The following is a 13,089-nucleotide window of genomic DNA, read 5'->3' on the forward strand; positions in this document are numbered from 1 at the left end:
TAGTTTGTAGATGCGGTAACTTTTGCACAAATCAATCAATATACACTTATTGGGATTTTTTTTTACCAAAAATATGTAGCAGAATACATATTGACATAACATGACGAAACAAAAATAGATTTTTTAGTTTTTTTTTATTGGATGTGTTTTATAGCAGAAAGTAAAAAATATTGTTTTTTTTCTTTTTTTTTCAGAATTGTCGCTCTTTTTTTGTTTATTGCGCAAAAAATAAAAACCACACAGGTGATCAATTACCACCAAAAGAAAGCTCTATTTGTGGGAAAAAAGGAAATATTTGGGTACAGCGTCGCATGACTGCGCAATTGTCAGTAACACAGTGCCGTATCGCACGCAAAAAAAAATGGCCTGGACATTAAGGGGATAAAATATTAAGTTCCAGAAGAGGTTAAGCTCGGTTCCCTGATTTGTAAAAGCTTACAATTAAATTCACTAAAGTAGGTAATAGGTAGACATATACCGTATTTTCCGGCGTATAAGACAACTGGGCGTATAAGACGACCCCCCCTATTACGTGATCTACCGGTAATACTTATACTTAGGTTACCTTGGAGATATTATACTCGGCGTATAAGACGACCCCCCATTTTTGGGGGATTTTTTGGACGTTCAAAAGTAGTCTTATACGCCAGAAAATACAGTAAATCTTATAAATCTTTATTTTCAACAGCTATTACAAGGTAGATCCTTATCAAAGGCAGATCCTAATAAAGTTATATAAGTTTAATTTAGTTACTATCTAATCTTTTACATAGCTGTTTAAATAATAAAATGAGATTATTGTACCAAATTCTAAATCAAAACTTTAAAAGCTGCTGAACATTTCTGTTAAAAAAATTCACACAGTCTATATTATGTACAAAGGAGGAGATCCATGGTATGTAAACTCAGAGTTCATGTTTAACTCCCACCTGGGACAGAGTAATCAACATACGAAAAGAGGAAATCATGTCCTGCAGCTGCAGACAGATGAGGTGGGCGCTGATGAAAAGAGTCTATTGTCTTCTCTGGTGCCTCTCTGATGGACAGACCTGTTCTGGACACTCCCCAAGCCTTCCATTGAGCTATCAGAATGGTTGCTCAGAGAAAGACACACCTATTCTCGGCCCCAGGCTGATAGTCTCAAGAGGTATAAAGACAGGTTTCATACTTGTCAAACATCACTTGATGTGCCTTAAAGTTTGAAAGGTGTAGTTGAAGAGCATGAACTCCATCCAGCTTCCGGCTCATCAGAGACCTCCTGCTTCAAGCCCACACCAGCTTCACCCAAAAAGCGCCCAGGAAGCTCCAGAGATGTCTGTGTACTGTGACAACTTCAGCATGTACCAACAGAACCTGCACGCAACTCAGAGACCAACAAACTATGGAATAGCAGACTTTGCTCCTCCAGCAAATTCCTACTTGTGGCTCAGTGGTCCTGGAGTCAACAATTCCACCAGCTATCATTATGGCAACAACCCATCACCTTACATGCCACCATCTTATGGATCTCAGAGACAATTCCTGCCAAATTCAACTGGCTATGGCGGCGCAGACCTTAGCTGGCTGTCTGTTGCTTCCCAGGAAGAGCTACTCAAGCTGGTGAGGCCTCCATATTCTTATTCAGCTCTTATTGCCATGGCCATCCAAAATACCCCAGAAAAGAAGCTTACTCTGAGCCAAATCTATCAGTATGTGGCTGACAACTTTCCCTTCTACAAGAAAAGCAAAGCGGGCTGGCAGAATTCTATCCGTCACAACTTGTCCCTTAATGACTGCTTCAAGAAAGTTGCTAGAGATGAAAATGATCCAGGTAAGAAAAAATATGTTACATATTATATGCTAAGCATATGTTACTATTGTATTTTACACACCAAGGGGACGATTTACTAAAACTTGAGAGTGCAAAATCTGGTGAAGTGGTGCATGGTACAGTCAGCTTCAGCTTGTTCAATTAGGCTTTGACAATAAAATCTGGAAGCTAATTGGTTTCTGTTCGGGGCTGTAGCAGATTTTGCACTCTCCAGTTTTAGTAAATCAGCCTTCCTTGGTACATTTATTAAGTTTTTAAAAGCTCAAGAGCCCTCTTTCCACAAATCAGTCTCCAAAACAAACATTTGGTGAAGCCTATTAGATCACCTCTTATTACATTAATTAAAGATTTTTTTTATAAATTGCATTTGCATTTGTAATTGTATTTATCTACCTGTTTAGTTGTCTAATCATTTAAAAATGAACTTTTTTATATATACAATAAAACAAATAACTAGATATATCAAATATTTTAAAAAAAGGTAAGAAAACATTTTTCTTTTCCTTTTTTTCTTTAAAAAAAAAAATCCAAAACATCAACATAATAGGCCTAATTTGAAGAGCTAGCACACCAAGATAAAGATCTTTATTTACAAAAAAAGTTAGATTTGAAAATTTCAAATCCCTATGTTTGTGCTAAGCTTTGTAAATTGAGCCTAACCCATATTGCATGTTTTTTTTTTTTTTCCTATATAAATTGCATTTGCATTTGTAATTGTATTTATCTACCTGTTTAGTTATCAAACCATTTAAAAATGACCTTTTTATATATACAATAACACACATAACTAGATATATCAAATATTTAAAAACAGGTAAGAAAACATATTTCTCTTTTCCTTTTCCCACATGGAAGAAAAATATATTTAAAATATATTTAAAAAAAACATTTTTTATTTTTCCCAAATATATTGGAAATATATTTGAAATGCTACAATTTTGGCAATATTCAATATATTTCTAAAAATTTTAGCCCAAATATATTGGAGATATATTTGAAATGCTACAATTTTGGCCATATTCAATATATTTCAAAATATTTTTTTCCTAAATATATTGGAAGTACATTTTTCTTCCATATATGGGTTATTAAAAAAAAAAATCCAAAACATCAACATAATAGGCCTAATTTGAAGAGCTAGCACACCAAGATAAAGATCTTTATTTACAAAAAAGTTAAATTTGAAAATTTCAGATCCTTATGTTTGTGCTAAGCTTTGTAAATTGAGCCTAACCCATATTGCATGTTTTTTTTTTTCCTGGACCACAGGTTATTTATTCTTATTTAATACTATTTAAGTCCATTTATTTTTTCCTTTGTCTTTATTCATTTTGTTTGCTGTAACTGTGGAGAAGACTGGTAGTAGAGGTAGAGGTCTTTGCAATACAAAATCATTGGTATGTTTCCTTTACTTATCCAACTTCTACTTTCTTTGCAGGTAAAGGAAATTATTGGACTCTGGATTCCAACTGTGAGAAAATGTTTGACAATGGGAATTTCCGTCGAAAAAGAAAGAGCAAATCTGAGTCTAACTTAAACAAGGTTATAAAAACCGAGGAAGATGAGACCATCTCAAACAAAAAAGGTAAAGAGAGTCCGGCTTTGTCAATCCCATCTCCCCCATCTTTGGAGACATCGCCACATGACGTAAAATCCATCTCACCACCAGCTCCGGCGGCTTCTTATACTCCTTGCTTGAACAACTTTCTTAACAGCATGGCATCCATGGACACAAATTCAGTGAGCAAACAAATGCCCTTTGGTCTGATGAACGAACTTTCTCAAAGGAATATTGCTGGTCTAAACAGCTTTAACTCAATTTCTCCTGCAGATCCATCAGGAGACATACAGGACAATAACCTATTCTACAGCAGGGCCTCTTATTACAACTCCTTCTCCACAACCAACCAAAAACCACCACAGTTTCTACAGCAGCTACAACAGCCTCACATTTATGGGAGGTTTTAACAAGAACAGCATTTTTCAATGGGTTGGACTCTAAGAGAGGGCTTTCCCATCTTTTGGACCAACTGATCAGTATTCTATCATCATTATGATCAAAGGACAATGAAAGTAGAAAGTACAAAGTAGTTTTGCTGCTGCTATATACTCTGATGATTTGCTGCCTATTGATTTTGTGTACAGTCTGTAAATGTCATATAGTCAAATGTAAATTATGTTTTTTATATTGCTGTTTTTTTATTATTTTTTATTTATGAGAAATAAAGTTTTGTAAACTGACCAAAAGGTATACTTCTTTTCTTTTCTGAAGCAACACAATATTTTTTTGCGATTTGCTATTGATTGGTATTTAGTGAATTTACCAGGGCTGGCTGCAGGTGGGATAGGATTTTATCCTAATTTTATCCTAATCTCATTATCATCATCAGCTGCAATACATTCTAGGAATTCCTCCTATTTGAATACCCAAGTGACAGCGCACATATCACCCCCCAATCTTTACAATAATAGATTTCACTTCATACATAATAATATTTAAAGCTCTGCACAGCTGCCCTTTGGATAGACCAACTATTTAATAATGTATAGAAAAATGGCCATGGTTATTTGTAAAGTACATTGACCCATGACAGGCATTTGGAATGCAGTTTGCAGTAGTCTTTCCATATTTATGGTAAGAAAAAATCCCAGTAAGTGTATATTGATTGATTTGCACAAAAGTTATTGCATCTACAAACTTGGGGATAGGTTTATGCCATTTTTATTTTTTTACTAGTAATGGTTTGTTAATCAGTGGCTCTTGTTTGTCAGTCTTATATAGCCCCATTGTATAATTGGTCAGTGGTAAATGTCCTTGGGGTGGTATCTGCCATAGGTTTAAGGGATACTTTAGCCTGTCAAAGTTGAACTTTTTGCCTTGTTTTGGATAGAATAGGGGGAATTTAAATTCCCTGCCAGGTTATTTATTTGTTTCCTGTGTACCACTGGTAAATTTCCCTTCACTTTCTGTCCCAGAGATGCAACACGGTATAGTACAACCCTACAATAAACCCACCAAACAACATTACCAAATCATACCAAATCATCAATAAATTAACCACTTGCCGTCTGAGTACCGTAGTACTACTGCGGCAAAGTGGCTCGTTATCGTCTGACGACGTAGTACTACGTCGTCAGACACTCCCCTTTCCCAGCGCCGCGCGCTCCACCGGAGGCTCGCTCCTGCTGTATTCAGTCACAGTGGGAGTCGGGCCAGGGGAGGAGCAGCGACGATCGCCGCTGCTCTTCCCCGATCGTCGGGGATCTAGTGTGGAGATCTGCCTGCTTCTGTAAACACAAGCGGGCGGATCTCCCAAGTGACAGGCAGGGTCAGATTGCAGGGTTCAGCATAGCTGAATCCTGGATCTGTCCTTGTGTCACTCAGTCACCTCCCCCCACACACGTCAGTAAGCACCAGGCATACATTATAGCACTGATTACTGCAGTAATGTCACTGGTACCCCCAAAAGTGTCAAAAATATCAGTCAAGGGTCCGATCTGTCCGCCGCAATGTCGCAGTCCCGCAAAAAAAATCGCAGATCGCCGCCATTACGCGTTAAAAAAAAAACACCAAAAATTACAGAAATCTTTCCCTTTGTTAGTAAACGCAATAACTTTTGCGCAAACCAATCAAAATACGCTTATTGTGAATTTTTTTTACCAAAAACATAGCTAGCAGAAAACAAATTGGGTAAAATTTTAAAAAATTTTGATTTTTAAATTTTTTTGGGGGGAATTTCATATAAACAAATGTGAAAAATATTGTTATTTTTGCAAAATTGTCGCTCTTTTTTTGATTATAGCGCATGATCAAAAAATCGCACAGGTGATCAAATACCACCAAAAGAAAGCTCTGTTTGTGGGGAAAAAAAGGATGTCAAATTCGTTTAGGTACAGCGTCGCACGACCGCGCAAAACACCCCCTGGTCAGAAAGGGGGTAAAATCTTCCGGGGCTTAAGTGGTTAATAATGTAAAGAAAAATGGCCATGGTTATTTGTAAAGTACATTGACCCATGACAGGCATTTGAAATGCAGTTTGCAGTAGTCTTTCCAGTGAATCAGTTTGTTAATCAGTGGCTCTTGTTTGTCAGTCTCATGTAGCCCCATTGTATAATTGGTCAGTGGTAAATGTCCTCGAGGTGGTATCTGCCATAGGTTCAAGGGATACTTCAGTCTGTTAAAGTTGAACTTTTTGCCTTGTTTTGGATAGAATAGGGGGAATTTAAATTCCCTGCCAGGTTATTTATTTGTTGCCTGTGTACCACTGGTAAATTTCCCTTCACTTTCTGTCCCAGAGATGCAACAAGGGATAGTACAACCCTACAATAAACCCACCAAACAACATTACCAAATCATACCAAATCATCAATAAATTAAATGATGCACCATAGCTGTGGCAAACAATGTCTGTGCCCCTTTATTGAAATTTAAAACTGCATACAATAGGTTTAAACTTTACTAAAATAGACCTACATGCTAAACTTGAACTTAAAAAAAAAACATGGCCTCAGTCTGATTGAGTACCTAAACTTCTGACAGGACCCAGGTGCTAGAAATGTATAAAGAAAGGTAAGCCAGAGATCCAATTGGCTTTCGATCGTCCCACCAACACGTTATCGTCCAATCTTTTTTGACAGCAACAGCAGCGTCTATAAACTGTCCTTCACACCAGGAGAGAGGGGTAATGCCTTGTAAATAAGGAAAGTGACACAGGCAGAGACAAAAAAACAACAAAAAAGGCCTTTTATTATAAACAATTAATTTGAGAACCTCACACACATAATAAAAGAAAAAAAAAAGGGGGGGGTGGGGACAACAATCCCATTAGGATGCATTATAAGCTTGGTGTCCCTTACAAAAAGTTAGAGGGAGCCCCTAAAGTTGATGTTCATGAGACAGACCAATCAATTGCTCACGGTGGGCTCTGTAAATAAATATATATAGAGACACATAAATGATCTATCATACACAATTATTTATTTTTTTCTCAGACGGATGGAATATCGAATAAACTAAAAAAATAAAAAGGCAGATCTTTTTTTCCACTTGTGGATAAAGCAGCGAAATCGTTGAAACCCCGGCTGATTTTCTTTTGTGATTTTTTTTTTGTCCTATTTGGAAAATTTCCATTCACTTCCACCCCCAGAGATCCAGCAAGTCAGAGAAAATTTTATAATGCCCATTGGGTGATTTCCCCTCTATTCCCGTCTTGGTGACAATTTTGGCTATCATCTCACTATTTGGGCATTCTGCTTAGCTATTTAAGTAATACACAGACACATGTTCTATCAGACCACTGGAGCTGGCCATACACTAGTAGATTTTTTAACATATTTTTTCAAAAATTCATATGCAGATTCTCAGTATATTCGATGACTTGATGAATGTTGTTTGAAAGTACTTCCAATTTTTTTTTCCCGTAATTTATTTGATGGCTTTTGATTTTGGATTTAATGGATTATCCTGAACAAAAAACATACATTGTTAAAAATTAGATAGTTTGAGAAAAATTTCCACCCTTTTCCTTCAAATTTTCTCATCACTGAAAGGAAACTTTGATTTAACCCCAACGACTAGAAAATCAAACAAATGTTCTGAAAACAAATAGATGTTGAATGCAATTCTACTAGAGTATGGTCAGCTTGAGTGTCTATGTTTTTATGCAACTTATCATATTAGTCTGTAAAAATAACTTGGTTGCAACATTGAAGTGCTTTATTGAGGTTTGCTGAAGGCATTGTTGACTATCACACATCACTGGTGTTACTTTTTTAGGAATAAAAGGTACCGGGTACTATTACCAGGACTATTGTGAGTGGAAAGGATTAAAGTGATCACAGAAACAACAGACAAGACACAAATGAATTGGAGAAGTCATTACAGCTTCCTAGTTTATACAAGCTCACAGCTTAAATAAACTGAAAACAGGTTTTCTATTGAGTCCTATGAGGTTATATAGATTGATTCTCCCTATTTATAAGAAAGCTAAGCTTATAAGATAGAATGCAGCAAACTGTTGATTTGAATCATGCATCTCGATACAGAAAGGGTTGACTAACAATTGTCCCAAGGTAAATTAATTGCACATGTTTAATTCTGTGGCCACACCAAGAAACAATAACACTATTTGCATCTTTCCTTCAGAATAAAGAGCCTATGCAATGAGTCGGTTTATTTATATGCGGAAAATGACAGGGAGTGGCAACGCCATATCCCAGCAGGAAGTCCCTACCTACAAAAAAAAAAAAAAGAAAATGGGAACGCCCAACAAGAGCTAAAATATGTTCACTTTCAAAAATGGAAAGTCTAATTTATTATAAACAGATTCATCTCATTTTGAAAGGAAGCTCTGCCCATTTCTCACTGGACTAAAAACATAACTAACGGCAAAACTTTTTTATGATTGTATTTACATATACTTTGAAAACCGTAGCCTGCTTGCAGTTTAGTTTTTATGAAACAGGACAAAACATTCATTGAATTATTTTAAAGAAAATTGGTCTAAATACGTGTGAGAAGTTTAAGACCCCTGCCCAAAGTTACATTTTAATGGATTTTTTGAAAAATTGCCATATTTAACAATTAATGCCCTGACAGCATAGGGCAGCCCTTTTCAACCTTTTTTTACCTGGAGAAATCCTTAAAAAAAATCTTCATGTCCGCCTCAAATAATTTACAGATCTATAGCTCTCGGTATGTTTGTGCAATCAATTACGTATTTACTGTATTTTCTGGCGTATAAGACTACTTTTGAACCTCTAAGTATAAGTATTACTGGTAGATGAAAATTAGGGGGGTCGTCTTATACACCCAGTCGTCTTATACGCCGGAAAATACGGTATATAAAAATGAATTAGAGAATACATTTTTTTTTTTTTTTGAAACAAAATAAAGGCATTAGCTTTCAGTGCCAAAAATTTTACATTGGCTACTTCAGTCTTATGTGAGCTGCAGAAAATGTCAGCACTATAGAAATATGGGACTTTCATTGGCATCAGAAGGAAAACTCCCCCTCACATTGGTTCCAGTGGGAAAATAAAGCTCCTCACATTGGCATCAGTGGGAAAATAATGCACATCATATTGGCCTCAGTGGTAAATAATGCCCCTCACATTGGCTTAATTGGGAAAATAATGCCACTCATACAGTATTGGCCTCCTTTGAAAAATAATGCCTCTGACATTGGTGTCAGTGGAAAAATAATGGCCCTTACATTGAAGTCAGTGGGGAAAAAAATGTCCCTCACATTGGAATCAGTGAAAAAAAATGCCCCTCATATTGACAAGAGTTGGAAAATAATGCACCTTATATTGGCCTCAGTGGAAAAATAAAGCCCATTACATTGGTATCCATTAGAAAATAATGCCTCTCACATTGGGGTCAGTGGGAAAATAGTGCCACCCACATTGGCATCAGTGAAAAGTAGGGTTGCTCCGATACCATCTTTTGCTGGCAAATACGAGTACCGATACTTTCGACCAAGTACTTGCTGATTCCGAGTACCGACACCTTTTCAGTGCGATTTGAGCCCATACAAAATTAATAGGCTCAAATTGCAAAGAATTGCATGCAATTTAAACAGGAATGAGGTATGATTCCTGTCCAAATCGCATGTGGTTACCTGCATCCCTCCTGTGTAAACCTAGGCTGAAGTCACTATGACAAGTCTGGGTTCACACAGGAGCGGTGGGAGAAACTGCATGCGATTCAGACTGCAATTCGAGCCCATTTCATTTTGCATGGTAGCGTTTTCAGGTATCAGAGCACATGCTTAGTATTGGCACCGATACAGATACCGGTATCGGTGTAACCCTAGTGGAAAGATAATGTCCTTCACATTGGCAACATTGAGAAAATAATGCCCTTCGTATTGGATTCATTGGAAAAATTATGTCCATCACATTGGTATCAGATGATATACCACGAGACAATGCTTACATGGCAGGCTTCTGTGATTAAAATATAACTAAAGGGAATTTTTTTTTTTCATTAATTTTGCATTTACTTGGGTGGGATTAGTACACCTGTCAGGTTTTTATTGCTGTCTCTGCCCCCATTAAGAAGATTCACCATTTTTACTTGTCCTTGTGACATTATCATCAACAGTAAAAGTGAAAGAAAATCCCAAATTTTGGGTTGTCACCAGAACAGGAATAGAGGGGGAATTTTACAATAGGGACACTAGTTCTGGTGACCCTGGAAAAGGTATTCCTCTCACTTTCTTTTTTGTCTATGGGCAGGAAATAAAGCAAAATCTCCACTGTGCCATTTCTTTAGATGGCAAAAAAACAAAACAAAACACCAGGAGTTATAATCCTTCCTTACTCTATTAAAGATGAAAAAAAAAGGTTTATCCTTAGTTCTACTTTAAAAAAAAAACCCCAGGGTGGTTGCTTCAGGTGGAAGTTTTAATGCTGCTTCTGCCTGGTTCTCTGTCTCTGCCAGCCCAGCCACAATTCTCCTTCTGGGCACATTGGACTGTCCTCCACCCACTCTGCCACCTGTGATGGTAGCACCCCTGGAGACCTCTTGCACAACCCCAGCTGAGAAACCCTGGTGTTGGGTTACCTACTGTTGCTTTGCTGGTCATTTAATTCTTCCTGAGCTGTAAAGCTATTAGTCCATCCACAGAATGAAATAGGATGACACTAAAAGACTCTGTAAACAAGCTTAAAGCATCTTCCATTGCCCTGCACTGAATCACAATTGACAGCATTTTCTCTTCCCGTCTACTCATCTAAAAACAAAGAGAGGGGTTTAGGTTCTGATGGCACAACAAACAATTTAAGGGCCAAAACTTGTAGTGGTTGATGTCTGTATAGAGGTTACAGAATGGAATAAAAGATAGGGTACCCATAGACATAGGAAGAGCATTGCCCAAATTTGGTAATAATTTGGAAATTATTATTACTCATCTAAAAACAAAGAGAGGGGTTTAGGTCATCTAAAAACAAGAAGAGGGGTTTAGGTTCTGATGGCACAACAAACAATTAAGGGCCAAAACTTGTAATGGTTGATGTCTGTATAGAGGTTACAGAATGGAATAAAAGATAGGGTACCCATAGACATAGGAAGAGCATTGCCCAGATTTGGTAATGATTTGGAAATTATTATTATGCCTTTAATGTAGGTACATCAGCAGTTGACTGGAAAGGTTACCCTTAAAGCGGTATTAAACTGAAAAACAAAAAGGAATGATATTGCAGCTTCATATTTATTTTAAAGTGTAAAGCCTGTCCATTATCTATATCCTACTAAGGTAGTTTCAGGACAGTGGGATTCGGAGTGCGAGGTATTACCCTACTTTCCCCCTTAACTCCCCCTCTTTTCCTTTTTTTACTGCTCAGTCTTTGCTATTATATCACTTAGGTCTTCTTGCCTATTCTTTTTAAATTTAGAGAAGCTACTGCAAACTCAGAGTAAGGGCTTGTTTTTGTGTGATAAGGGCTGCTGCTTACCTCCTCTGGAGATAGAGGTCCTCTTCTATGAATATTTACAGTTTATACCAAGCGTATTTCCAAACCATTGTGGTCTGTGAACTGACCTTAAGTTTGGTAGTGCAATATGTAGTTGCTCTGTCCCCTAGTGTATAGTAGGTCAAAGGTGTGCCGTGTTAATTTATCAATTAGTGTCTTGAACAAGAACTGGGGTTACCCCCACATGGACAGTGCATTCTATAATAATTAAGAAGTTTCTACTTTTGGAAGTTTTTTCTATGCTCTTTTATGTTAAAAGTTTTTGGACCACTAACCATTATGTATGTATTTTACATTGTCTTAAAGTGGAGTTCCGGCCACAAAAAAATTTCAATAAACATACCCCCGGGACAGTCAGGGCTAGTACATTTCACAATGGATAGCCTCTGATCTGTCCCGGTTCGCACTTACCTGCAAGAAGAAATACTCACTTTTAAAATTTCTTCTCCAGCGTTGCCATCTCTGTTGCGGGCAGCTGAAGCCAACGCGATCCTCTTCTGTGTCCTCTTCCGTGTCTTCTTCTCCCAGAATGCGCCTGCACCGGTCCCACTTGTCACTTCTGGTGCGTCGCCGCATTCCTCCACAGCTTCTGGGCATGCCCAGAAGTTGTTTAGCAAGGAATGCGGCGTTGCACCGGAAGTGACGAGCGGGGCCGGTGCAGGCGCATTGATTCCTGGGAGCGATGACGTTCAGCTCCCAGGAATCATTGCAAAGCGGAAGTGACGGCGAGGGCCGTGCGGCTGAGGGAGGAAGTGGAAGGAAGGTATTTTTTTTCTGCAATAACAAGGTAAGTAAAAAAAAAAAAAATCCTAACTACCTATTTCTTTTTCAGGTAAGCTATAGCAAGCGGATGGCCCAAAATCGGCTATATCGATTTTGTGGCCGGAACTCCGCTTTAACTCTTATATTCTCTTTAGTAAAAATACTTTAATAAAAAATATTATAAAGTGTAAAGCCTGGTACGCACTATTCGTTTTTTTTTTTTTTGTTCAACCCAGCAGGCTGAACAAAGAAAAGCCCCACAAGCACATACTGGTCAGTGCTTTTAGTCATTGGCTGAAAAAGCTGGTCGGGTGCCGATTGGCAGACCTTTTTTTGGTCAGGGCCTTTTGACAGAAGTCGGCCAAACGACCAGCTTCTTTCAGACCAGCTGCCATACACATGGGAAAAACTTCTATTGAATTGGCCAATCCAACCCAATATTCAGCCAGTGTGTACGACCCTTAAAGTGATCGTAAAGGAAAAAATTTTATTTAAAAGAAATAACAAACATGTCATACTTACCTGCTCTATGTAATGGTTTTTCACAGAGAAGCCCCAATCCTCCTCTTCTCGGGTCCCCCGCCGTCACTCTGGGCCTCTCTACCTTGCTGATTTCCCCCATAGAAAGCTGATTGCTGTGGGAGCACTCATGCATGCTCAACCCCAAGCTGGCTCTCTGCGTCCACAAGACACAGAAGGCGCGGCTCACCCCCACCCCCTACACCCACCTCACTGGCTGTGGTTTAAAGCAGCGGGAGCCAATGGCTCCTGCTGCTGCATTTTAACCATTCAGGAGGGAGAGACCTGAGAGAGCACATGGCTGAATTGAGATCAGGCTTAGGTAAGTATTAGGGGGGCTGAGGGGGGAGTTGAACACTGAAGGTTTTTTTTTATCTTTATGCATAGAATGCATGAAGGTAAAAAACCTCCAGCCTTTACAACCACTTTAAGTTCTCCTTTTCCTTAAAAATCAAAAGGAGAACTGATACCCTACACCCTTGCCAACCCCTTGATCACCATTGCACTTACCTTCATGGGTG

The 13,089-nt window shown here is 38.2% G+C and overlaps 1 protein-coding gene across 1 annotated transcript; it reads left to right on the top strand.

The window, feature by feature from the left end:
• Window positions 1–1,221: 1,221 nt before the first annotated feature.
• Window positions 1,222–3,778, top strand: LOC309549653 (forkhead box protein I1c-like; the record flags this gene model as incomplete). Its single annotated transcript, XM_082250035.1, has 2 exons — window positions 1,222–1,810; window positions 3,249–3,778. The coding sequence occupies 2 exons, from the start codon at window positions 1,222–1,224 to the stop codon at window positions 3,776–3,778; spliced, it is 1,119 nt and encodes a 372-aa protein (XP_082106161.1).
• Window positions 3,779–13,089: the final 9,311 nt, after the last annotated feature.

This window comes from Pelophylax lessonae, assembly GCF_965119305.1.
Source record: "Pelophylax lessonae genome assembly, chromosome: 1".
NCBI classification, from domain to species: domain Eukaryota; kingdom Metazoa; phylum Chordata; class Amphibia; order Anura; family Ranidae; genus Pelophylax; species Pelophylax lessonae.